At 53.8% G+C, this 24,499-nt stretch overlaps 7 protein-coding genes across 7 annotated transcripts; 4 read left to right on the forward strand and 3 right to left on the reverse strand.

The window, feature by feature from the left end:
* Positions 1 to 569: 569 nt before the first annotated feature.
* ACET3X_002607 (uncharacterized protein) lies at positions 570 to 3,095 on the forward strand (the record flags this gene model as incomplete). The annotated part of the gene is made up of 4 exons (XM_069449368.1): positions 570 to 579; positions 649 to 683; positions 744 to 870; positions 924 to 3,095. The coding sequence occupies 4 exons, from the start codon at positions 570 to 572 to the stop codon at positions 2,858 to 2,860; spliced, it is 2,109 nt and encodes a 702-aa protein (XP_069309154.1). The 3' UTR covers positions 2,861 to 3,095.
* Positions 3,096 to 3,328: 233 nt separating this feature from the next.
* On the reverse strand, positions 3,329 to 8,673 carry ACET3X_002608 (uncharacterized protein). Its single transcript, XM_069449369.1, has 5 exons — positions 8,065 to 8,673; positions 5,469 to 8,014; positions 4,789 to 5,424; positions 4,247 to 4,742; positions 3,329 to 4,196 (listed from the first exon to the last, which is right to left on the reverse strand). Exons 1-5 carry the CDS (start codon positions 8,441 to 8,443, stop codon positions 3,427 to 3,429), a joined length of 4,827 nt encoding a protein of 1,608 aa, XP_069309155.1. The 5' UTR covers positions 8,444 to 8,673; the 3' UTR covers positions 3,329 to 3,426.
* Positions 8,674 to 9,193: 520 nt separating this feature from the next.
* ACET3X_002609 (uncharacterized protein) lies at positions 9,194 to 10,752 on the reverse strand (the record flags this gene model as incomplete). Its single annotated transcript, XM_069449370.1, has 3 exons — positions 9,194 to 9,559; positions 9,607 to 9,926; positions 9,978 to 10,752. The coding sequence occupies 3 exons, from the start codon at positions 10,750 to 10,752 to the stop codon at positions 9,194 to 9,196; spliced, it is 1,461 nt and encodes a 486-aa protein (XP_069309156.1).
* A 1,879-nt stretch (positions 10,753 to 12,631) lies between these two features.
* On the forward strand, positions 12,632 to 13,741 carry ACET3X_002610 (uncharacterized protein; the record flags this gene model as incomplete). The annotated part of the gene is made up of 2 exons (XM_069449371.1): positions 12,632 to 12,773; positions 12,906 to 13,741. The coding sequence occupies 2 exons, from the start codon at positions 12,632 to 12,634 to the stop codon at positions 13,739 to 13,741; spliced, it is 978 nt and encodes a 325-aa protein (XP_069309157.1).
* Positions 13,742 to 14,321: 580 nt separating this feature from the next.
* Positions 14,322 to 16,762, forward strand: ACET3X_002611 (uncharacterized protein). Its single transcript, XM_069449372.1, has 3 exons — positions 14,322 to 14,991; positions 15,061 to 15,585; positions 15,642 to 16,762. The coding sequence occupies exons 1-3, from the start codon at positions 14,983 to 14,985 to the stop codon at positions 16,557 to 16,559; spliced, it is 1,452 nt and encodes a 483-aa protein (XP_069309158.1). The 5' UTR covers positions 14,322 to 14,982; the 3' UTR covers positions 16,560 to 16,762.
* A 276-nt stretch (positions 16,763 to 17,038) lies between these two features.
* On the reverse strand, positions 17,039 to 22,053 carry ACET3X_002612 (uncharacterized protein; the record flags this gene model as incomplete). The annotated part of the gene is made up of 5 exons (XM_069449373.1): positions 17,039 to 17,869; positions 17,928 to 18,376; positions 18,426 to 18,650; positions 18,695 to 18,909; positions 18,958 to 22,053. 5 exons carry the CDS (start codon positions 22,051 to 22,053, stop codon positions 17,094 to 17,096), a joined length of 4,761 nt encoding a protein of 1,586 aa, XP_069309159.1. The 3' UTR covers positions 17,039 to 17,093.
* Positions 22,054 to 22,445: 392 nt separating this feature from the next.
* ACET3X_002613 (uncharacterized protein) lies at positions 22,446 to 23,771 on the forward strand. Its single transcript, XM_069449374.1, has 3 exons — positions 22,446 to 22,681; positions 22,740 to 23,025; positions 23,089 to 23,771. The coding sequence occupies exons 1-3, from the start codon at positions 22,467 to 22,469 to the stop codon at positions 23,656 to 23,658; spliced, it is 1,071 nt and encodes a 356-aa protein (XP_069309160.1). The 5' UTR covers positions 22,446 to 22,466; the 3' UTR covers positions 23,659 to 23,771.
* Positions 23,772 to 24,499: the final 728 nt, after the last annotated feature.

Genomic DNA, 24,499 nt, shown 5'->3' on the forward strand with positions numbered 1-24,499 from the left:
GTGTTCATGCACGACACTACTGGCCCTCGTTATTGCCGCCCCCCTGCACCCATTGGACGCGGTACCGAGTGTCTGATTGTCGAAGCCTTGGGCGACAACCGTACCGGCGCCCGTTGATATTGCACCTGCGAGCGGCGTTCAGCGCCCCTACAACTTGGCGTGTTCAAGTCTGTGAAAAGCAACAATGCAAGCATGGGGCTCGCTTGAGAGTGAAAACGACCATGGCGTCCGAGGCACCAGGCCTCACGTCACAAATCGCCGGTAAATGGCCGCTCGCACATTTGTTCCGCCCCATAAAACGTCGCAGCGGGCGCGGGACGCTGATCCATGCACCTTCTGGAAGCGGCGCCGCCGTCGCCAGCGACCAGGGTCCAAGTCTCAACCTTTACCTGTCTGCCTCCGCCAACTGCTCTCCTCCCCTCCCTATACGTCGCTCGTTTTACGCAAACCACCTATTCGATTCCGGCCGCGCCGCTACCGCCCTCTTCCGACATATCTCTTGTAATACACATTGTTGCTTTTCGCATGCGCGTTTGCTCGATAGCCGTCTTTGGACCCTGATTCTCCCAATGGGAAAGTGTACGCAGTCACCTCCATGGCGCCCTATGCCCCCACACAGCTCGCACGCTGACATTATTTGGTGAACAGGGAGATATGGTGTCGTCTTGGATGCTGGGTCCTCTGTAAGCTGTCCAAGCAGTCGGTGTGCCGTTATCGCAGGGTTCCAGCTAACAACACCATAGGGGACGCGCGTCCATATCTACCGATGGCTCAATAGCGACGCAGCTCGCAAGAAGGCCAGCGACGCACAACTGCACAGCCTGCCTGTCATAGAAACCGATAAGAAGTGGACCAAGAAGATACATCCAGGTATGTCGGCAATGAGGGACTGGCCAACAGTCGTCTGACTGAAGACGGGACAGGTATCTCAACTTTCGGCGAACACCCCCACGACGTCGGGTCCGAACACCTCGACAAGCTCCTCAGTCATGCGCTCAAACATGTGCCCCTCGAAGAAGTCCCGAACACGCCTCTATTCCTGCTTGCGACAGCGGGCATGCGCATACTCCCTGAGCGACAACGGAAAGAAGTTTTGAAGGAGGTCTGCGAGTTTGCGCGTAGTACCACTCAGTTTCAGCTGCCCGATTGCGATGTGCACGTGCAGGTCATCCCAGGAGAGACAGAGGGCCTGTATGGTTGGATAGCGGCGAATTACCTGCTCGGCGGGTTCGACCAGCCAAAGGAACACGACCATGGCAAGGGACACAACACGTACGGATTTCTGGACATGGGAGGCGCATCGGCTCAGATCGCCTTCGCCCCGAATGCCACCGAAGCCGAAAAGCACGCGAACGATTTGACGCTCATGCGCCTACGAACCGTCGATGGTACACCGCTCGAGTACAAGGTCTTTGTGACAACTTGGTTGGGGTTTGGCGTCAATCAAGCGAGAGAGCGGTATATCAAGGCCTTGTTGGAGTCGAGCGCGGAGAATGAGCTACCTGATCCTTGCCTACCAGCAGATCTCCAGGTAGAAGTCACAAAAGACGGCAAGACCATCGACTCGGACGACGACGATGATGATGAGCCTGAACAGAAGACGGCGGCGAAACTGATCGGAACAGGCAAGTTCGCTGAATGTTTGCATCGGACTTTCCCGCTCCTTGAGAAGGAGAAGGAGTGCAAAGACTCACCATGTTTGTTCAACGGCCAGCATGTACCTGCCATCGACTTCAGTGTAAACCACTTTGTAGGCGTCTCCGAATACTGGCATACCACGCATGAGATCTTCGAACACGGACACAAGGACAAGGCATACGATCTCAAAACATACCAGGAGCGAGTGGACGAGTTCTGTAGTCAAGACTGGAAGAGCATAGAGAAGGGCATCAAGAAGGAAAAGTGGGGCCGTAAGATTGACGAGGAAAAGGCACGGGAGGTCTGCTTCAAAGCCTCCTGGATCATCAATGTGCTTCACGATGGAATTGGCGTCCCTCGAGTGGGTATCGAAGACATGAAGGGTGACCAAAACACCACCAAAGCGGTCATCGACAACGCAAAGACAAAGGGTTTCCTGGACCCGTTCCAAGCAGTCAACAAGATCAACGACGTGGAAGTCAGTTGGACTCTCGGGAAGATGGTCCTTTACGCTTCGAGCGAGGTACCACCGCCGTCTGAAAAGGCACTGGCAGTAGGCTTTGGCTCCAACGTTCCCGGCATACCATCGGACTTCCAATACCCTGGTGGCGTGCCCAGACAGTACGAATCAGACAGCGACTGGCACCGCCTCTTCGTCGAGCATCCACAACGTATACCTGGGTTTTTCATCATGATCTTCATCTTCGTCTTCATCTTCTGCCTCATACTTGGCAAGGAGAAGAGGACTAAAGTCCGGCAATCCATCAGCAGACTCTTCAAGAACAAGCAGGGCAAAGATCCTCTCCACCGCCGTCGCGGCCGCGGCTTTCCAGCCAAACTTTTTGGCCTCGGCGGCGCCTCGTCTCACACTCAGCAACCTTATGAACGTGTTGACTTGGAAGATGGGGATGCGCCAAACGAGTTCGAGCTTGAAGAGACTTATCTGGACTCGTCAGATAACGAATTTTCGGATTCGTCCGAGGGGTCCAAAGTGGGCAGGACGAGTGGCTGGGCGACGCCGCAAATCAAGACCGAGCCTGCTCCTGGCGGATCAAGCTATTTCGGCGCCACGACAACCGGAGATGTGGTCAGAGAGGGCACGGGTCTCGGTCTGAGTCCTCCGAGCGCCTTCGAGTTGAGCCGGACGTATAGCCGGGAGAGAATAAAGAGCCGCGCCAGCAGCCCAAAGAGAGCAAAGGGGATGAGCAAACTTGATGAGTGAATGGCTTTACTGACGACGGCGTTAAACTTTCGGCTTTGTGTTCTGTGGGCTATGGAGCACATTTCTCTATAGTATATTTACGAGGGGATTCTGGTGCAACAAGGTGTCAAGGCGTTGTCTCATCAAAGCAGAGGCGCTCTGGCTATGCACAGGACATGGTTGTATATACTATCTGCTGCATCGAGCTACCTATCCTTTCGCTGCACTCTAGAACAGTACGAATGACACACGATAGACACGTTCACATCCTAACCTTGCGGTTGATGTTGTGACATGGATAACATCCCAATGTGCTTGATATATGCCGCTGAGCCTGTGAGACTTGGGCTAGCTGAGTGGTTCCCAGTCCTTTTTTGGGTTGGACTTTTGAAACACCTCGACAGATGTAATTAAAGCACCTCACACAAACCCTTGATGTGGGCATGATGGCAAGCAATAGATGAACAAAAAAGATGCGCATGGCGTCATGTTACCGTCGTCGCTTCTCAACTCGTCTATGCAATAACTTGGCAGTAATCATGCACACACACGTCCTGTCTTCAGGCCCCTTGGTACTGAAGTAGCTCCTAGCCCTCCTTCTCTGCGACCTTCTCCTGGGCTTCCGTGCCCTCCTCACTATCGTCTGCTGTTCCACCATTACTACTGCTGCTGCCCTTTTTCCTCTCGGCAACATCCATCTCCCTGCCATCGATGACAGGCTCACTTTTCGCCGCTCGTTCGTCCTTGCTGGGTCGCGGCTTCGCACGCTTTCCGGCTTCGTTTGGGAACAACTCAGCGAAAAGGCTGGGTTGGAAGCGATTGATGCGTTTCCACGTCTCATGCCAGAGGTCCTCTCGTTGCGGGTTTTCGTCAGGTGGCGCAAGGTATCCGCCGTTACTGAGTACCAGAAGCATGTTCTTGAGATTCTCGGCGACGGCTTCTTCCATGTCGCCCTGTCCGCTGTTGCCCAGGCGGTCCATTATTCCCACAATCGTAATCCACAACTCCTCAAAAGACAGGCTCTTCTCGCCATCCTCCTTTCCCTTATCAGACAATCCATCGAGCAGCACCAGGTAATGTAGAAAAACCTTGCTCAGCAGTGTAGCAGCTCGGACCCGGGTCTCGCTCATCCCTAGCGGATCAGACTGATAGACTTCTGGCTTGAGAAGCTGCGTGATGAGTGGGATCAAGACTTCGCTGAAGATTGCGGTCCACTCTCGGTGTTCAGGCGAGGCGAGATCGTTGGAAAGAAGGGTGCGTTGAAGTGAGGAGAAGGCTTGCTGGCGTAACGAACGGCATGGATTAAGACATTGATGCGCGAGGGTCTTGAGGATGGGGGACCAGTAAGCCGTCCATGCTGGGAGTATGTTAGCATTTTAAAGCTCGTTGAGATATCTGTTTCTTTACCTTCAGTGGTTTCGAGGTGAGACTGCTCGATGAAGTTCGGCACTCTGCTGGAGAGCTGGAAGACAATACTCATGGCAGTGCTGCCGCGTACCACTATCTCGCTGTTCTCGAGCTTCTTAGGCTTCTGACCCTTGTTACGTCGTGCAGCCTGGTCATGCAGCTGCTCGTCTCGTGCACCAACTTGGGCCGCAGTTGCGAACTCGTTGAGAAGCGCAATCGCGGCTTCGTAGTTGTCAGCAGTAATGCCAGGTTGAGGGGAAGTGGTAAGATCTTCGACAAGCTGGAAAACGTCCCCTGCAGCATCAGGCACGCTCGCGAGCCTATTGAGAATGGTCCAGAAGTCTGGTGAGCCCGCAAGCTCACTGCGGAGGGCATTGGGCCCTTTGCAGCAGTCTGTCAGTCCCTTCAAGATTGGCTGGGCGCACTCATGCAGAAGAGAATCATTGAAGCTTGAGAACGTGTGCATGAGGACTGGTGCACGGATAAAGTCGTAATCCTAAATCAATCAGCACATGAATTTTCTGCAGGGCATCGAGACTTACATTGCTAGCTTTCAGAAGGCTTAGCAGATAGTAAACGGATCGCGCAATTACCACGTAATGGTGTTTAGGAGCGTCCCGTATGACAGACGTCAAAGCATCGGTCACATCCTTTGCGAGCTCCCTGACCGTCTCTTCGTCTCTCAACGCTAGAACGGTCGCTAACTCGAGCACAAAGACAAGGCTTGGATCGTAGAGCGGACCCTTGCCCTTCTGCCTCGGGCCAGTCGTCCGCGGACTCGCGCCAGGTATTTCAGGCTTCACAACGATAACTCTAGGGGAGCCATCTTCAGGAAGGTGCTCAAGCAGCGAGGCCAGAAGCGACCGCAAAGACTCCACAGGTAGCTGGCTGATGTTCGCAAGGATGTCTTCGAAGTGACACTCTTTGACGGTGTCGACGGTGCAGAGCGTGTACTCGATCTCTTGATCTGATGGCTCAGGAGGCTCATCGTTGGCAAAGCTCGAGACGTAGGATGTCAGCGCCGAGAATATGCCAGTGTCTGCCGGGCGCTCTGCGCGGTCGATAACTTGCGCAGGATTCTGGAGTGGTATCGGCGATAGAGCAAGCGTCTTCTGGAAGGAGAGGAAGTACGGTGGTATTAGCGAATTGACGAACAAGTTCACCATGATGCGGATGAGCTAAGAATGTTAGTGATATTCCGAGACAAAGTTGGCAGTCTTACGTGTTGCCATCCATCTCTTATCGATGCTTCATTACCCTTGATGACCTGGAACAAGACCACAGTCGCCAGTTGCGCCCTGCCGTCGCGACCGAATCGCACGGCAGTCTCGCTGACCATGACGCTCTTTTTGTCAGCTTGGACTTCTGTGTTGAGCGAAGTGCTTGGCGGCACATCAGGAGCGAGTGTGCTGATGTATGACAAACACGAAATGATACGGTCAAGAGCATCAGTCAATCCGTACTTGGCCGCAATCTGCGCGCACTGGTCGAAGCCCTGAACAACGCGTGAAAAGACAGCGTCGTCAGTGGCGGACATGAACACGTAAGACAGTGTCGCGATGATTGGCTTCCACGTTGCAGCAAACATGTCCGAATCGAAAATGTTGGTGTCGCAGATGACAATGTCCGAGGTCGACTGACACTTGACCAACAGCTCTTTCCACGCGTGGTCGTATGCGTTTCGGTCACTGTGCTCCTCGGGCAATATAATCTCCCGGTTCTTGATGGATTCGTAGATTCCCTGCAGAAACTCTGGATCAAAGTCCTTGCCGTCGTTGACGCCCCGGACATTCTTTCTGAAGTCTTCAAACTGCATCCGCTTCTGCTTCATGTTGGGATTATGCTGATCCGTGTTCAACATGATGACAGCGTAGGTGAGGATGTAAATAGCATCGTGGTTGGCGATGCCTTCAGGATTTGCCATCTTGAAGTACTTCTCGGAGAACTCTGACAGGATTCGCTCAATCAGGGCCGATTCACCCGGGAGACGGAACGCGTGTAGGAGCTGTCGAAGAGCCTCGTCTATCCGCTGTCCTGTGAAATCGAACAGGTCGATGAATGCGCTCAGTATCGCCTCATTTCCTTTCTTGGATATGAACTCTCCCAGTACCTTCTTGTCGACTCTTGTAGTGCCCTTGACGAACTCGGCGATGCATTGGGGATCGTCAGGGTCTCGAATGATGCCTTGGGATGCGAGATAGGCAATACCAGCCTTGGGCTTCTCGTTGAACTTGGTTGCACCACGGATGATGACAGCCTTGAGTGCTCGCTGCTTGCGCAGTGATTCGGCGCTAGGATAGCCTTCTGTTATTGGGTCGTCGTCCAGGCGATCGGCCATGGATTGCACGAAACCGAGGAGAGCGTCCAGACACAGCGGAGGTACATTGACGGTGCTCCATGTCGCAGAGTCTGGGAATGCGTTCCTTGAAAGGAGTCCGACTATGTCCATGCAGACATCCCCACGGTCGATCTCACAGTCATAGTTGACAAAGAGTTCTGCCATGTAGGATGGAATCCGAACCAAGCCCCCTAGATTCTCTACCATGGCTTCTCGGGCATCTGGCTTTCGTGCACCTCCTTCAAGTCCTAACTTCTGCCGATCTTTGACGGGTACTGGCGTTGAACGGCCACTAGAGCTGCTGTTCTGCTGTGGCGGCTGCTTGATCAGGCTAGGCGCATGCGGGACACCTTCGTACAATGAAGGCTCGATGCCGGGCTCGAGTGGTATCTCCACTCTTGGAAAAAGACAAGCGACCAGGTATGACAGGTACAGCTCCTGCTGCAACTTGAGCACGTTTCTGCATGTGGCCAGCAACGTACCTGCGACTCTCAGGGACTCGTTCAGAATGGCCATGTTGTCTGACCTGACGAGCTGGAAAATGTGCCTGCATAAAGTATCCTTGGCCAGATTCGCCAGACTGGGATGGCTCGCTATCGACGGCCCGGCGACTTCGAGGGCGACGTCCACGATGCGCAACGCCATGACACGCATGGTATCAGTGTGTTGGCGGTCATGCGGGTCCAGGAGATCGACCAGAACTCTGAACAGCTCTCTTATGGAAGGCAGCGAGTAAGGCTTGATCTCGAGGGAGGCTTGAGGCTGGCCATCCTCGGCCGTTGCCGGAAGGTCTAGGGTACTGCTCGCTGGGTTCCCAGCACTGTCGTTGTCCTCATGGCCTTTTTCAGGATCGATTGGCTGCTGGAGGGCTTCCACCTTGTGCTGTGCAGCATCTCCCTCGCCATTTGCTGTTGGGTCCATTCTCAGACCATCTTGGTCGTCCTGTCCTTCCAGCTCTTCGTCCATGGCGTCCAGTTCGTCTGGGGATTCAATCTCCAGCGTCTTCAGTCGCCGGAAAATGACCTGACACATGGAGACCATGGCAATCTCCGCCGAGCGTCGTAGCAGCTCCGATAGTCTCGCCTGGCAGCACATGCTCAAGCCTGTTTCCATCATCTCGCACACACTCTCGTCGCCAAGTACTTCTCCGCTCCGCCCCGAAATCATGACCTCCATAAGCCGGAGTATGCGAAGGAGCACAATCTCGTCGGCGGCCGAATCGCTGGCCTCGAATCGGCAGTGTGTAATGGCGGACGAGAGCTGTTGCATGGCTTCTGGTAGGCGTGGAGAGTCATGGCCAATGATGCCGTACGACAGGAACTTTGTGATGGCAATGAGGGCGAGCGAGGTTATGGGCGCTGACGTGGATGAGGAGCGGATGACCTGCAGAAAGGGGTGGAGCATCGAGGGGGTATAGAAGGTGCGGATATCTGGTGTCGCATTAGCTTGGCTGCGGTTCTGTCCGGACTGCCATCGTCACCTTTGCAGCCCTTGAGATCATTCCTCAGGCGCGCGAATGCAGACATGAGGGGGTTGTCCTGCATGCTCTTGCCCTTCTTCCCGCGAAGGCCCCATCTGCTCGGTACGGCTTCCTCGTGCTCGCCTGCGCTTACGATGCCCTGTCCTGTGCGGTCGCGTCGCTGCACGGCCGGCGTCTTGTTCGACGAGCTGCCCAGTATAGCTGCGACTGACGAATGCGCCCAGCGGGCGTGCTTCCGCATCGCCGACGTGACGGTAATGCATTCTGTGACGACCAGAGCCACTGGGTTGACTGCGACGGTGATGGGCCGGGCATCCAGGTCCACAATGGTCTCTTGGAGTGTGGACGCGGCGTGGTCGTCGCCATCCGTGCTCGACATGGTGCTGGAGGGTTCCGGGTGTGGAGGTGTATGCGACTGGAATGTGGTGCGCGACAGGGTGTCTTCAACGTGGAGGGCACATGGACAGCTCTATGTCTAGTTCAGTCGACTTGGAAGATGACACGCATGCTTCCAATTGGTGCCGCCTGCTGGGAGGGATAGGATTCGGAATTGTGAGATGCAGAAGAAGCAATCACCTCGAGGCTCTGTTCTCACGTACTGCACGGCGGATAGAGATGTCGTCGTACCCTGCGAACATTTGGCGGCTTAGCTCCAGCGGAGTTTCGGGGGTGCTGAGGCCAGGGGTCCAATCAGCCTCACACGGCCATGACGAAACACACGACAGGCTGTAGTCACGGTTGTCGGCAGAAATTCCTTAACGTGTCTTCGTGTTGTTACAGACAAACGCAATGCCCATCTACTGTCGAGCCTACAACGCCCGTAATGCAAAGCTGCTATCTAATGTATACACTCCTCCAAATAGTCTTCAAACGCCCTCCAAGCGAGAAAAGACACGCTTTCCAAGGCCATCGTCGGACACCGGCTCGGCGAAACGCTGCTGCCCCAAGTGTCCGGGCTCCGACTCCGACCCAGAGCACACAGTGGATCGAAAGAAGCAGAGGTCCACATCTGCACTCAGTCTGCCCAAGTCGTTACTGTCGTTGCTGTAATGCTCCGTTGCATTGTAGGATTGCAAACCAGCGCGGACCAAGGTCTCACACCCTTCAAAGTACTCGAATACTGCGACGACTATGACTGCCCGCCCTCCTTCTTCTCAGCTGGCGTCTCTGCGTTGGTGTCTGCCTTGTGCGACTCCTCTTTCGCTGCCGCTTCTTGTTGCTTCTTCTTTTCAGCTGCTGCCTGTTCCTCGTTCTTTGCTTGCTGAACCATGTCCTGGACGGCTGCCTTTTCTTTTTCCCAGTCACTCTTCTTTTCGTCAAAATTGTCCTTGATCTTGGCCTCCTTGGCCTTCTTCGCCTCTTCCTCGGCCTCTTTCGCCTTGCGCTCCTTTTCCATTTCCTCCATGTGTCGGATGTCGTCGACACTGGGCTCGTAAAGATGCCAGATAGTGTAGTGGGGAAGACCGACGACGGAGAACTTCATGCGCTTGGCCATCTGCAATGTGTTAGCGCGATAGCAGGGTAGGACGTGTGGTAGCTTACCTTGCCGAACCCTTCTGTTTCAGCATGCTTCTCAAAACTGAATGCAGGGAAGTGGACACCAGAACGGAAGACCTTGGCTTTCGCAAGAATACTGACACCACCAACTCCATCAATCTCCATCTCCATGTCTGGGTCACCGTAGGGGTCGCGGAGGTAGGCCAAATGCGGGCGCCAGGTAGCGTACTCTGCGTAGCCTTCTACAATGACTGCATCCTCATCGAGCGTGTCGGCGAGAGCGAGGGCAGTCTCAGATTCTTGCCAGGAGTTCAGGTCGTATGGCTGTTCTCCGCCAAGCCAATCCGGGAGTGGTCGCCAGACATCTGAGTGACAGGTTAGCAATCTACACTTGCATTAGATATGACTGTGCGTACTGGGGACGATGACATCCTTGTTGTGCCGCATCAGATCTTCCAGAATAGTGAACGGAGCAGTCTCCACATCCACATCTCTCCAGTATACCCAGCTGTGTGTTGGCCGTAGCGCAGCACTCAGCAGCCAGTTTCGGGCCTGTGCCATTGACTTTCGGCGGCTAGCCTGTGCCGCGAACCCGTGTCGGCTCTCGACATCTTGGTTGACCTTTTGTCCAAAATCCTTCTCCATGATCGAGATCTCGCCAAATTGCTGCTTGGGGTCCGGGTTGGCCTGTAGCTCCTCTAACTTCTCCGTCAAGAGCGAGATGGTGTTATCCTTGGAGTCTCCAACGAGGAAGGCCAGGTCAATGAGGTTGTGGGGATATGTGAGGTTCTTCAAATGGCCAAAGAACATGGGTAGATGCGGAGCCGCGTCTCGCAATGGAGCGCACAACAGGATGCGCTCCTCCCTCTCCCAGCCCCTCGCCGTCCCCTGCACATTGTTCAAGTCGTAGTATCGCACCGTCTCGAGTTGCGCATCGTCGTTCGAGGTGATCAAGCTGAGAGGCCCGGAACCCAGGTTCGGTCGCAGGTCGGGGAAGAAGAAGAATAAGGTGATCAAGAACAGCGACCCCAGAAGCAGCAAGCGCTGTATCAGTGTTCTCCGCCGTCTGAGCGCAGGCTGTGATCGCGGTTGGAATCTGGAGGTGCAGCAAAAGTCAGAATCGTCACCGTTTGTGTCGGAGTCTTGAGGGAGACGCGGGTTGAGATGCTGCGCGATAGTGGCGCCGTGCATCGTGGGTGGTGGACCTACTTGTGAGGCTGGATGGAAAAGGTGCCCCCTCCCTGCGAGGGATATGCCCCGTTGGAAAAGGCATGGCGGTGCATTTTCCCTTTCGCCGTTGAATGTAAGGGCAACATTCAGAGAGTTGAGTGTCAGATGTGAATTGCTCCTTGGAGACCCCCGGTCACCGAAGACCCGCCAGATCACCCAGTTGCTGAACACGGTACTGCCACCCAGTCGCTGCTGCTCTCGACCGAGATGGAATGCCGCTGCACAGAGTAATTGCGACGTAGGGTAGTCCAATACAGGCGCTCAGATGGCGAATCGCGTGCGTTCGGGAGTGTTGCGCGTCTTTGATAACCTCCGTGGTAGGGCTTGGCCGAGGATTTGTTCGCTAAGGCCACGGTAACGTCCAGACGGTTGCTGATGGCTGACTGGCGTCTGCACGGATATGGCCGAATCAATCGACTCGACGCGCAAGGCTGACGAGATGCACAATAGTTGTCGTTCAAGTGCTGACACCTTGCAAGGTTCCCGAGGCGTGAGGCCAAGCCAAGCCACCTAGTATGGCCGTTTCAGACTGGTAGAGCAATGATGTGCAGGAGCACCTTTCCCCGCCTGAGCAGCGAATGGAATCCGTGCCTCGACGGGAGTAAGCGTCGACATTCGTATTCTACTTATTGCACACGCGTTGTTCGCACACGAGGGACTGCGGTAGGGTCAGGGAGTGGGCGGTTGGCATATCCTTCACTTGAACAAGGTGTTGTGATTGAGAAATTGAATGAATGCAATTATAGTTCCTATCTACAATTATTCTAACCACAACGTGGACTATACGAAACCCGGTTCTTCCTAACAATCTAAGCGCTGTCAGCAATATTCAAACAGCCGCGTGGTAATGCTATAACAGTTTTTCTGCTCAGAAAGCCGTGTTAAATCATCCCCCATCGCCTGGCCTCAGGTCACGGCAGCCCAAGACGGATTACTGCGACTTTTGGCTCAAAGACCACAATTACGCGGCGCTGGACGAGCCAACAGTGCAACTCCACAACCCGTCATTCCAGCCAGGGCTGGTAGGGTGCGGGAGGGTGACCCGGCGACAGATGTCGTTGAATGGATAGACTAGTTTTCCTCCTTGCGAACATGTTGGGGGGCGGGGTGCTTACCATAAGTAGGCATGCAGTGTGCGAGGCCGGAGTGAGCATCTGGTTGCAAAGTCAGCAAGATCCTTCAATGATTGAAGTGAAGAATCGAGTGTGGAGAGTTATATCAGACAAAGGTAAGCGGTATGAATTTTCTTCAAAGAGATTCAGTAGCAGAACTGAAATGATACGATCATCATATAAGGCGTAAGCGAAGTAGGAGATCAGGACTTACCATAGATCAGTCAAAGCTTGAAACGCTGCAGGTTAGCGACAATGTGGTGACTAGAGGCATGCTGGCGCATTCATCATACGCCCATGTCTCACGCCGGGTGATCGCGACAACGATGACATGCTTAGACTGTTGGAGAGAGCCGTCCTCTTGCGCGATACGCTTCGATCCTGAGCTGCATCTAGACTGGAGTTAGCCAGAGTCGCATAGTCTTTTGCAAATGCAGAAGCTTCGAATGTGAGATCAGAGGGTGGTGCATGTGTTCATAGCTCATCTGAGATCGCAAGAACTATTTCAAGGGTATCATCAATGAAAGGGAGAGGGATAGGTGGGCGTGTGTCAACGTACCTTGAGCGCGGATGTGAGGTAAGGAAAGAAGATTGAACCGGACGCGCAGGAAAATTGAACTTGAGGGTCACGAACTCTTGGCGGGTCCGTGCTTAGTCATCCACTTTTCCGAACGCCATGAAATCATCCGCAAGCACAGCGCGTTTATCCCAACGCAGATACAAGCACAATGAACGCCGACAGAAGACGAAACAATGCGCCCAGCGGCGGGACCAGTGCGCCCGTGTTTGCGCGAACGATCAGAGAACCGCAGTACCTGGAGAGATTGAGACCGACAAGGTCAAGAGGCGCGAACGAGCTTCGCAGGATCTGTAAGTGCCCGAACTGCTTCTTGGTCCTTGTGTGCGCGCAATGAGAATGGTTGAGCCTCTCATATATAACTGGGGATTCCCTGTCATGTGGCACGCCATGCTTGTACGTTCTACCTCTAAACGGTACAACAGTTCTCCAAACATCCATTATACCTTCCGCGTCGGGCTCTGCCTACCTCGAGATACCTTCTTCCTCCCCTGCGACCAAATCGACGCTCATCCCGCCCACCTCGTCGCTCAAGATCACTGCTTCTATCCAAGGCCCCAAGCCTCTTCCCCGCAGCGCGCCGTTCAGTCCATCGCTCTTGCTCACGACCACCGTCAAGTTCGCCCCGTTTGCGACACGTCAAAGGCGAGGCTACATACGCGATGCGGCAGAGCGTGATCTGGGTGTTCACCTGGAGACTGCACTCCGGGGGGTCATCATCGGAGAGAGATGGCCGAAGAGCGGAGTCGAAGTAGTGGTCACCATCCTGGAAGGTGATGAAGACGGCTGGTGGGGAGACTCTGCAGACGAAAAAAGCGCAACCGGAAGTGGATGGGGTCTTTTGAACGTGTTGTCAGGGTGCATAACAGTCGCCAGCGCGGCCATAACAGACGCCGGCATAGATTGCGTGGATGTAGTGTGCGGAGGTGTCGCTGCAATCACACGCAATCCCGAGTCAACACAACAGCAGGACTTGGCTAGGATACTTGACCCCTGTCCAGCAGAGCACAGGGAAGTCGTCGCTGCATGTGTAGTCGGCTACCTGGCTTCGAGAGACGAGATCACAGAGATATGGATGAAGGGCGACGTCGGCTCAGATCCTGATGCGTTGATCGAGGGAGCCACACACGCGGCTGTGGGCAGTCTCGCGGTGGTCAAAGAGGTCTTGCTGGAAGCGCTTCAAGCCAAGTTCCAAGGCCAGATCGAGGGGGGCGAGAGCGGGCTGAAGAGGAAGACACGAGATGTGGACATGACAGGATGAGAGTAAGTGTGAGAGAGCTGGCTACAACGCTTCAGCGTCACAGTTTCCACCGTACAAGTCAGACAAACGTCAAGTCACTTGCAGCTCAACGGCCGTCAGGACATTGTCTTGGCTGAACCTGGCTGTTGCTCGTCGTTCAGGCTCCGGGACGTGTATGGAACGTGACGTCGCCCACATGGCGTTCTCAAAATGCATACCTTCGGCTTTCACGACCGCCGTGGCACGACAAGCTCATGCATGTGGGTCTTGGAACCAAGCCATGCGGCTAAGAGGACCCACATGTGTCCACCTGTAGGACTAAGTAGACGTGGAGCCCAAGTGCAGAGATTATCTCTGCCAACGACATATGAATGAGTCTGCGTTACGATGAGGCTTGATGCCGAACCAATCTACCTTGTGATTGACCTTGTAACATTCCCCTAGAGAAATGTCCTCAAGTACTATGCGCGCCACATTTCCGTCCCGCATGTGCAGCAAACATTGCCAAGATGCATATCGGAGTTTAGATGGAATGATTGGCGCGCAGATACAAAAAGTGGCTGGGGCGCACCAATCCCTGCCATCTGTTTGGAGAATGGCGTCATGATCCTTCTGTCAAAAGTCCAACACGGCTCGCGAATTGGACGTGTCCCTGTTACCTTTTTGGGACAACCTTGGAACAAGAAGACACAAGCTCATCGGTAAAGCCAGGACATGTTCTCGGCCCACTCGGAGCACGCTAAACCTGGCACCTTCAGAGCCTTCTGCGCGGGCCGCATTGGCAATGGCAGCGGCGCAGGGCCTGAGGTCATCTCATTTCTGCTATCGTGAAAGTAGTCCTTACCCACATGGGACAGGCAGTAAGCACACCTTCCCAAAGCATCACGTCCAACGGCCGCTGCCTGCTTGCAGCCGGCAAGAAGCAGACATGTCTTTGCGTTCTGCTTCCTGGCTCCTTGTCCCTTTCTCCTCTGCATCCACTTTTGGTCACTTTGGTCCTATCTTTTCCCAGCGGACTAGCTGTATGCATGCCGTTCGTTTTTTCGCGCTCGAATCACAGTACAGTAGCCGGCAAGCGATTCCGTCTTAGCTGTCCTCCGCGGCCAAGGTCCTCTGCAGCTAGTCTTGGTGCATAACACTGCGATACCAACACGAGCAGATAACCAACGGGTTATAAGGCTTGACAGTAGTCGTAGCAATCTCCTGGACATTGCCAGGTCTCTCGTTTCACGGTCGTTGTCAGAAAACAGTCGTATATTGAAATGCCTTCTGTACGTCCGTCTCTCGAGCATGAAACCCATGTTCCCTGCACCTGGACAACGCTAAATCCATCTTCCTAGTTCACTCGCGCGGTCACGCTGCTCCCCGCGCTCTTCTCGACGATCGCGTATGCCGTCCATCCCGTTGAAGTCCGCGGACAGGACTTTGTCGACACCGTCACGAACAAGCGGTTGATGATCATTGGTGTTGACTACCAGCCTGGAGGTCAGGAAGCATACCAGCCCTCAAACAGCGAGGACGCTCTCACAGATGCCGATGTCTGTCTGCGAGATGCCACGCTCATGCAGAAGTTGGGCGTGAATACGATCCGCGTCTACAACCTCGACCCTTCGCTGGACCACTCCAAATGCGCCTCAATCTTCAATGCTGCCGGCATCTACATGATCCTCGATGTCAACTCGCCCTTGCCAGGAGAGAGCATTAACCGCGAGGCACCGTGGACTTCCTACAACAGCGATTACCTTACCCGTGCGTTTGGCATCGTCGAGAACTTCAAGGGCTTTCCCAACACCTTGGGCTTCTTCTCTGCGAACGAGGTCATGAACGACTTGTCCACGGCGGAGTTTAACCCTCAGTACATCCGGGTACGTTCAGACCGTGTAGCCAACCTCACCAACCCTCCAAGCTAACAAAGACACAGGCTGTTCAGCGTGACATGAAGAACTACATCAAGAACCACGCCGACCGCACCATCCCAGTCGGCTACTCTGCTGCAGACGTCCGCGAGATCCTGCAAGACACCTGGGCGTACATGCAGTGCGTACACGAAGAGGATGCGTCGGCCTCTGACTTCTTTGGTCTCAACTCCTACAGCTGGTGCAATGGCGACAACTACCAGACTTCAGGCTACGATGGCTTGGTCACCATGTTCGCCAACTCTGCCATTCCTGTCTTCTACAGTGAATATGGCTGCAACCGAGTTACTCCCCGTGAGTTCGACGAGGTCCAAGCGCTTTATGGAGACCAGATGCGAGCGCTCTCTGGCGGCCTCGTCTACGAGTACTCCCAGGAGGAAGCAAACTACGGCCTGGTCGAGATCGAGCAAGACGGCTCTGTCAGGCTTCTCAAGGATTTTGATAACCTCCAAGACCAATTCAACCAGCTCGACATCAGTTCTCTCGAATCAACCAATCCTCAGTCTATCGAGATCCAAGCCCCCGATTGCGACACCAGCCTCATAACCGCGCAAGATTTTAGCAAAAACTTCACGATTCCGGCCGTCTGCCCTGGCTGCCAGGACCTCATTGACAACGGCATCGAGAATCCACAGAACGGGGCGCTGGTGGACGTTGGCGACCGGAACGTCAAGCAGACTGTCTACGGCAGCAATGGCCAGCAGATCAATGATCTGTCGCTCAACGTTCTATCGGACGATGGGTCTAACACACCCAGCGGCGAGAACACGAGCCCCAACGGCACTCCAAGCTCCAGCGATGACAACCCTAGCCAGACCGGGGACGCTGCGCAGCCTTCAGAGACAGAAGGGGCAGCATCGCACATTGCATCCAGCTGCACCGCTGCTCTGGTGGCTGTTTTCCTATGTGCGCTCTTCTTGTAGTCACCATACATGCGTATGGTTAGGCTAGACGCGCTTCGGTAGAGATATTGTGACGAACTTGGAGTGGCAGCAAAGCATCATACAATACTTCCGTTCGGGAAGCTATCATTTGCGTATTTATGAACTGCGAGTTCGAACGACTGGAGGACCTAATGACGCTCTGATTCTTGTACAAAGTTAGGATGAATATACCCTTGTTACACTGTGGAAGCTATCAAGGCTTTTTCAGGCTGTGCTTCCAAAACATGTCCTGAGGGTGTTGGCAGGTTTCGCAATGATCGCCGCAAATGTGGCACGTGGTATTTGTCTATGGGACAAGTCCCAATCGCTATCGCTTTTGTCGTCTACCTTACCGCTTGCAAGAAGCATGAACCGCTGGTTCAAGGTTTAAAATATCGTTGATCATTTTTGTCTAGTTGGTGCCGTGAAGCTGCCACGAGCATAAGAGCATGCAGAAACACTGGCTATGCAACCTATATGAGCCTGTGGTGCCCAGCATTTGTCTCAAGCCATCACATATTTCGCCCCGATGGTCTAGATACTCGGACCCATCGCTTCCTTCATCCGCTCTGCCTCTGCTTTCAGTACCGCTCCATCCTGCTCGCCCTCGCCCTCTCCCTCGTACACGCAATCACAGCCATACTTCTTCCGAAACTCATAGGGCGGAAGCCCGTCCAATTTCTCCAATGCTGCCTGGCTAGCCCTGACACGCGCGTACCTCCCGCTCTGACCCAATGTGTGAAAGACCACCTTCCCGTGGATCATGATCATAGCAGCGATGGCCTTGCCTTTACCAGGAATGAGCGTGTCCGTTTCCATGGCAGCCATCCGCCAGTCGTTGCAGCCAAAGGCGATGAAGAGGAGGCGACTGAGACGTGTGGTGGGATGGTTGGAGGCGAAGTTCTCATAGGTGTCGAGCGTCATATCCTCAAAGAAGGGCTTGAGATGCATGTCGAAGAAATCCTGCACGACGCTGAAGTCAAACTCCGCATCCACGAAGATGGCTGCAGTATATGCCTCAATTACATCGGCCAGGCACTTGGGCGGTTCGCTGATGGTCACCCAGTAGTCGACAGCACCACCCGCTTCCCTCTCGGCTTCCTTGGCTTCCAGGACGTATTGGCGGATTTGGGCGCTCAGGATCGCAGTATTTTGTTTGATATGAACATGCCAACCCAGCTTGACACATACCGCGCCTAAGAATTTATTGGATACCATGGGCGTCTTGTGTTCAGTGAGCCACTGGGGGTCCTTGTCTGGATACTTGTAGTAGAGATGCATGATGAACGCCATGTCGAGGAGAGAGTCGCCTGGAGGCGAGAAAATGGGGTCAGTGTATGTGAATATATATCATGAAGGGAAACATACCTAGAAATTCGAGACGTTGGTAGTTGGGTATGTTCTCATACATGTACGGGTATGACGGGTGAGCAAAGGCCGATCGGAGCAGGCGAGGGTACTTGAAGTGGTACGGATGCTTCATCTCAATCTTGCGAGCAGTGTCAAGCATCACTGCGGTGGCGTCCGCGATCTGGTACTTTGGCTTCTGGTAAGCGTCATGATAGTCCGACCATCGCGACATCAGATGATCCTGGCTGTTGGCAAAGAGCTTGACAGCTTTGACAGCTTCGTCCCAGTCGCTGGGGTTCCAGCGTCCGGCCCTATAGTGCTGTTGGAAAGCAGCACCGATAAAGGCCTCGCAAACGTCCGCTACACTCTTGTCGCCCAGGTTGTGCGTGAGTTTAAGCCAATCGTCTTCGCTCTTCTTCAGACCTTTACCTTTGAGGAGCTTGAGCCCTTCAGGGTACCATGTGCGCCTGCACGAGTTAGTTCGTTGGGAGCAGCTCAATGAGAACAACTACACACCGCGAGAACGAATCGGTACGAATATAGCTATAGAGCTGAATATCCCGCTCGGTTCCGTCCGCAGAAACCACTTTCTTCTTGCCCACCGCCGTCTCCATCAGGTTTTTGTTGCAGAGCATTTTCATGCGGCGGACGTGGAACTCGAACTCGTTCTCGTCTGGCTGTTGCACGAACACCGAAAGAGACGTAGCCATCTTGAGGAAGCAATCTCCGAGAAATTCGAGACTGGGTTGTTAGTGGGCAGTTTCATGTGTAGGACAAATACTAACCGTTCATAGTTCGGGCCCATTCCGCTCTTAAAATTGATTTTCTCCTCTCCATGCTCTTCGGAATTGTCAGAGTCTTTGGTCAGAGCCTCCAGGGCAAGCGCTGGGCTGACATTGAGATCTAGAGCTTTGCAGGCGTCCAAAGCAATGAGGTAACTCTCAAATCGATGGATGATGGCCGGGAGGACGTAGCACGTGACTACAAATGGTGTTGCGAGCTACATCATTAGTATTTCTGGATACGTGATGGATCTCTGGATGCTTACATTAGAGATGTGTAGAGGCTCGGGACAAACGTATGTCTTGAGGTTGTCGAGCTCGCCTTTCTCTTTATCTTCGACACGTGCAAGATGATTGCGGCGGAAGGGGATCTTTTCGACCTCAAGGACGGGCTGTGACTGATTCCACCTTGAGATATCCCTGCTCTTTGCCCACTTGCTGTCACTGTAGTCTAAGATGCTGTCCATAAATCTGTGCCCACTACGAGGTAGGTGCTTGGGCACCGGATCTTGTGGCTTGAGGTGTGTGGCAAGGCGGTTTGAGTAGTAACGTCGGCCTCCATTCATAGGGTCTACGAAGTACCGATCTAATAGGTCCTCAGGAACGGTTTTCGGTGTCCACCTCCACGTAGGCTCCTCATAGACCTTGTGAATCTGTTCCATATCCAGAATTTGATCGAGGGCGGTGATGGAGTGCAGAGAGGACATCTTGGCAAGCTGTACCGGGACAACCCAATAGGATATCTTCTTGGCATCTTTCTCATACTGCTTGTTGTAGATGTCCTCGTATATGCGCAAAGTAAAACCTGTGAGGATGTCGATTGTTGTCGCTGACACATCTAGCGGAGTTGGAGAGGATTGGGAGACGACATTAGAGGGCCTGCAATCAGTGAGATAAACGGGGAAGGTTGGCATTTGTGGGAAAGGAACGCGAGTAAGGAGCCCCATGGGTTGATGAGGCCGATCCAAACCCGCGTCAAGATCGATGACAGTGAGATAGAGACACGTCGGGGCGACTCCACGCCCGACCTTCCAGAACTCCGGCTTGATCAGCATGGAGTACATGCCTTTCTTTTTCTCGCTGAGTGCTAACAATGCATTTCTTCCGGCAGGTAGGCTCTTGTAGGTCGTAGGCAGTAAATTATCGTCGAGATAGCCTTTTTTGTACAGCTCGAGACATGCTTCGAAAGCGGCTGAGCATTTTGCAATTGCTTTCTTGCTCTGAATGTCACCAACGACTGAAACAACAGGTGAATGATCCGGTAGCATTACCTCGCAAACAAAACCTGTCCGCTGCGGATCCAGGGCATCATAATTGACTTGAGGACTGATGACGTAGGTGGGTTGGAGCATTGTCTGTCTGTCCGGCCCGGGCAGCGTAGCTACGAAGTGGTTCAGGATAGATAAGCTCGAGCGGTACGTGAGTTTTGCTCCAGGCTGTGTGACAAAACTTGGGTACATTTTATCTTCGAATGCTAGCAGATCAATGTCATTTCCGCCGATTTGACGATCCTGAGGAAGAGCTGTGCAGTACCTTCGCATTGTGTCCTCGTCGCTTTTGACATCGAGGACCCGGCTTTGGTGATCTTCATTGCCAGCCTCGATCATGTGAAGGTATCTGGAATTGCGATGCCTTGCTCGACCCCGAGACTGCACGTACGCTATCATGGTGCGGTAGAGATCGAAGCGGACCACGAGGTTGCATTGTGGGATATCGAGCCCTTCCTCTGCCACGGATGTGGCAAACAGGCAGTTGAGTTCCCCGCGGCGAAATTTGGCGACTGTTAGAATTTGGTTTCGTAGTGAGATGTTGTGCTCGCCCACACGATTGTTGACGCCGACAAGAACACCGCAACGGAGGTTTGGCCCGCCGATCTTGGAGAAGATGAGCTGGAGCAGCCGAGCGGTCTGCCGCTGCGTGACGAAGACAATGCAACGAGCAGCATCATCGCGCTCGTAGTAAAGATTGAGCCAATGGCGAAGTTTAAGAACTTTGGAGCTGAGATCTTCGTCACCAAGGGCGCACGAACCGAAGTCAAAATGTCGTACGAATGTGGCTGCCTCCTGTAAGCGTTTGGACTCAGCGTCCCATTTTTGCGCCGCGCCGTCTTGCTGAATCTTGTTGTGCTTGAGGTGCTCACGATCTTCGAGCTTGCGACTCTGCTCGTCAGTAAAAGCAAAAGACCAATACATGTCGGAAGCCCAACGACCCAGCTCTGAGCCGTGGTGCTTAGACGCGACGAAGAGCTTCTTGAACGCTGTTATGTCTCCAAACTTGGCTTTTATTTTTTGATGCAGGGGCGTCTCGTATTCGTCCTGCAGCCGTTCATATACCGCTATCTCCTCAATGGGCCTGCTGATACTGTTTGAAGCGAGAACGCTCTCAGACGTGGTAATTATCTTGGAATGCAGTAGTTTCTCAAGATCATTCGCGACTTCTCTGATGTGATCAATCGACAATCCTCTTGTATCGATCGGAGAAGCTGTCATCCCAAAAATCCGAGGCCGGTTGGAAAGCACCGGTTCATGAACGTAGTAGTCTTTCATCAGACGGGCGTAAGGGTGGTTGCCCTTTGCATGGTGGGCCTCATCAAAGATGAGGAGACTTATCTGGGCCATGGTGATGAAGGAGTGCATCATACACTGCACAAGAACCTCAGCGGTACATACTATCACCATGTTGCGCTGAAAGTGACTCTGCCAGGTCGATTTCGACCATAGCGATGCACCCATGGCACCACATATACCCTCCACGTTCTGGTCCAGCCCGCAGCGCAAAACGTTTGCCTGTTGGAAGACGAGGTTGACTGAGTCTACCAGGAAGAACGCAATCTTGGGCATGCTCCCTGCAGCCCGGTGTTCAAGCTCGCCGTCCAGAACATGTTGCAGGAGTAGAGTTGCGATGTGGGTCTTGCCGGAACCCGTGTCCAGCACCGCTATCACGTTCTCGCTCTTGGCCCTCTGGAACAGTTCGGTTTGATAGTCGCGTGGGTTTGTGATGCGCGCGGCGCCCTCTTGTTTGGCCAGGATTTCGCGGATCGAGAGCTGCTCTTCGTTGGCAGTCTTTGCGGCAGCGTCGTCGACTTCCTTCTGTGTCAAGTGCGAACTGATGCAAGCGGCAAAGGCTCTCAAGACCTGGTTCTGCGCTCTGCGCTTCTCTGATGTTGTGCTCGGGTCGTGCGTGCGCGCAATGTCAGCGTCTACATCAGAGTCGTCGTCTTCGTCCTCATCTTGTAGGGTTGTCTCCTTGGTTATCTTGGCTTCGTCTTCAGAATCGGAAGATGCAGATGGCTCCTCGAACGAGAAGTGGTCTTCCTGTTCCTCCTCGAGTGCCACCCACGATGTGCTTGTGGCATCCGCCATGCTGTTGATTGCCAAGGGTTAGTAGAAACTCATCACAGGACTCAGAGTGTGAAGGCGGAGGCAATCCCATGGATACAGCTGGCGACCAAGGGTAAGAGCGCGGCCAGTATTTGCGCAGGCGTTGCGCGTCTGTGAGCGAGCAAACGGTGCATGTACCCGACAACGGGTACTTAGACGAACCCGCTCGTCCTGGTCCAATTAAGCAGCCGCGAACGTTTGAACATGCCGGACGAACTTGGCCGCATCAGATGCGTTTGTACCGCTTTCAGAAGCGTGCGGTGTGCTCGCGGCGATAGCGGGGTACGCGATTTGGGAAGTGTCGGTGCTGACTCATCAACGCCAACTCACGCTCTCACGTGTCTCCCCGCTGCCATTTCCTAAACATCACAATCCTCAGTCCGAACCGCTGCACAATGTCGAACGAGCCGCAGAGTCTCCGGGGATTATTTTCCAAAGCCGAGAGGGCGCGCGAAGAGCTCTCTTCTTCTTACGAAACCAACGGTCCCACCTGTCAGGAAAACCTCGGCGCGACAATCGCCACCTACGAAGAATGTCTCAAGATATCGGAGCAGGTGTCGTTGTTCAGCCCAAATGAGACTCTGGAGGACATATCGTCGTCTGATCTACAGTGCGTGTTCCGGCCCACCCCACGATCCCGTGCGCATGGCCCTCGCTTACCCGCGTAGATACATGGCGATAAACTATCACCTGGCAGAACTCATACAAAAGATCTTCAACACTGACATATCAAACCGCAAACAGAACCTGCTACGCGCGCGGGGGCACTATGAGCGATTTCTCAAGCTCCTGGATTCGTACGATGTGCTTGGCAAGGCGGACGCGAGGCTCTTGGAAGCCTACATGGAAGATAAGGACAACTTCTCTACCGCTAACACGCGGGATGCCGCGGCAAGACGGGACGCAAAGATTTCCCGATTCAGGGAGGAGAAGGAACTGAAGCGGAAGCTCGAGGTACGTGTTCACCCTAATCATGCTTTTACGGGTCGAATCTGGGGCTAAGACACGCGACAACAGTACCTGCGACAAAATCCCAAGCTCGCCGAACAGGACGAGCAAGTGGTACGAGAGTTGCATCTGACCAACCTGGCGTTTATGGTGCATCAGACGTTTGCTTCGCTGGAGTCGATGGCCCAGGAGTTGCACATTATCTCGCTAGCTCCACCCGCGCCCCCACAGGGGCAGGGACAGCAAGCGCCCGACGGCCGACAGGACGGTAGAGATAAAGACGGCTATTCTGAGCGCCTTGATGGTCAGTATGCTGGCCTGAGGTACTCTGGGCCCATCTTGAGCAGTGACGGCAAACCCATGCGGCCTTTTACGCTACTGGACAGCCGCCAAACCCTGAAGAAGAACGTCTTCCGTCCGGACCACAGCCTACCGACAATGACTATCGACGAATACCTAGAGGAAGAGAAGCGCCGAGGTGGCATGATCGAGGGTGGAGGCCCCCAGTCTGATATACAGCCTGAGCCGAATGAGGACGATCTTGTCGCCGCAGACGAAGAAACGATGAAGCAGCGAGCATGGGATGAGTACGTAGAGGCAAACCCTAAAGGTTCAGGCAACACTTTGAACAGGGGTTGAGCGTGGTTGAGCGGATCAAATACCCAGCAGAACGAATGCATGGTTGCATACAGGTTCATAGCCTCTTGGTGCCAGCCCTGGCCACTTTGTGGTCACTAACCCAATAGTCCGTCATTCAGCACTCTGTATCTTTTGATATCTAGACGCAGCCCGTCCGTGAACCACCTTGCAGTGACCAACTTGGTGCCCAAGAGGCCGCACACTGGCGGTATCTACTCACCGTACCGCCATACCTCTTCTGTAAGAATTGCATACACGATGTCGTGTCAGAGGTTAGGCTCAACAACCCTCACCGTCTTTTCGTACCCTTCTGCAGTCTGCATGATACCACCTGCATACTTCTTGTTGCTCATGCACGTCTTGTGCCTTAGGCCTTCTTTTCTCCATTGATCCATGTCCTCGTTTTCTCTGGCAGATTTGTCTTCTCATGTCTCAACCACGTATCTATTAATGGGTGGAGGGGTGATCAGCACGACTTGTGTGTGTTCCATGACCCCCTCAACACGGATGGTGTCGAGGAAGCCGTGTAAGTTTGCTGAAAATATGGGCCAGGACACATACTCGGTATTCCCAGCTACGCAGGCGTCATTTTCGCGAACGAAGATAGTGAACAGAAGAATTGATGCCGCGCTGGGGATGTTGTGTGGTAGATCATGCGGGTGAGGTCATCCTCTACCTAGGTACACTGGTCGATGCACAGCTATGGGGTCTTCATTGCAAGGCCCATGAACGTAATTAAGATGCGTACACTGCTTTGCCTGTTGTCAGCCAGTCTACGATTTCAGTTTCTCGTAATTCCTCTTTGGCATCACAGTATGTCGTCGCAAGGCTCTACAGACAT

Source organism: Alternaria dauci, chromosome 2, assembly GCF_042100115.1.
Source record: "Alternaria dauci strain A2016 chromosome 2, whole genome shotgun sequence".
NCBI classification, from domain to species: Eukaryota; Fungi; Ascomycota; class Dothideomycetes; order Pleosporales; family Pleosporaceae; genus Alternaria; species Alternaria dauci.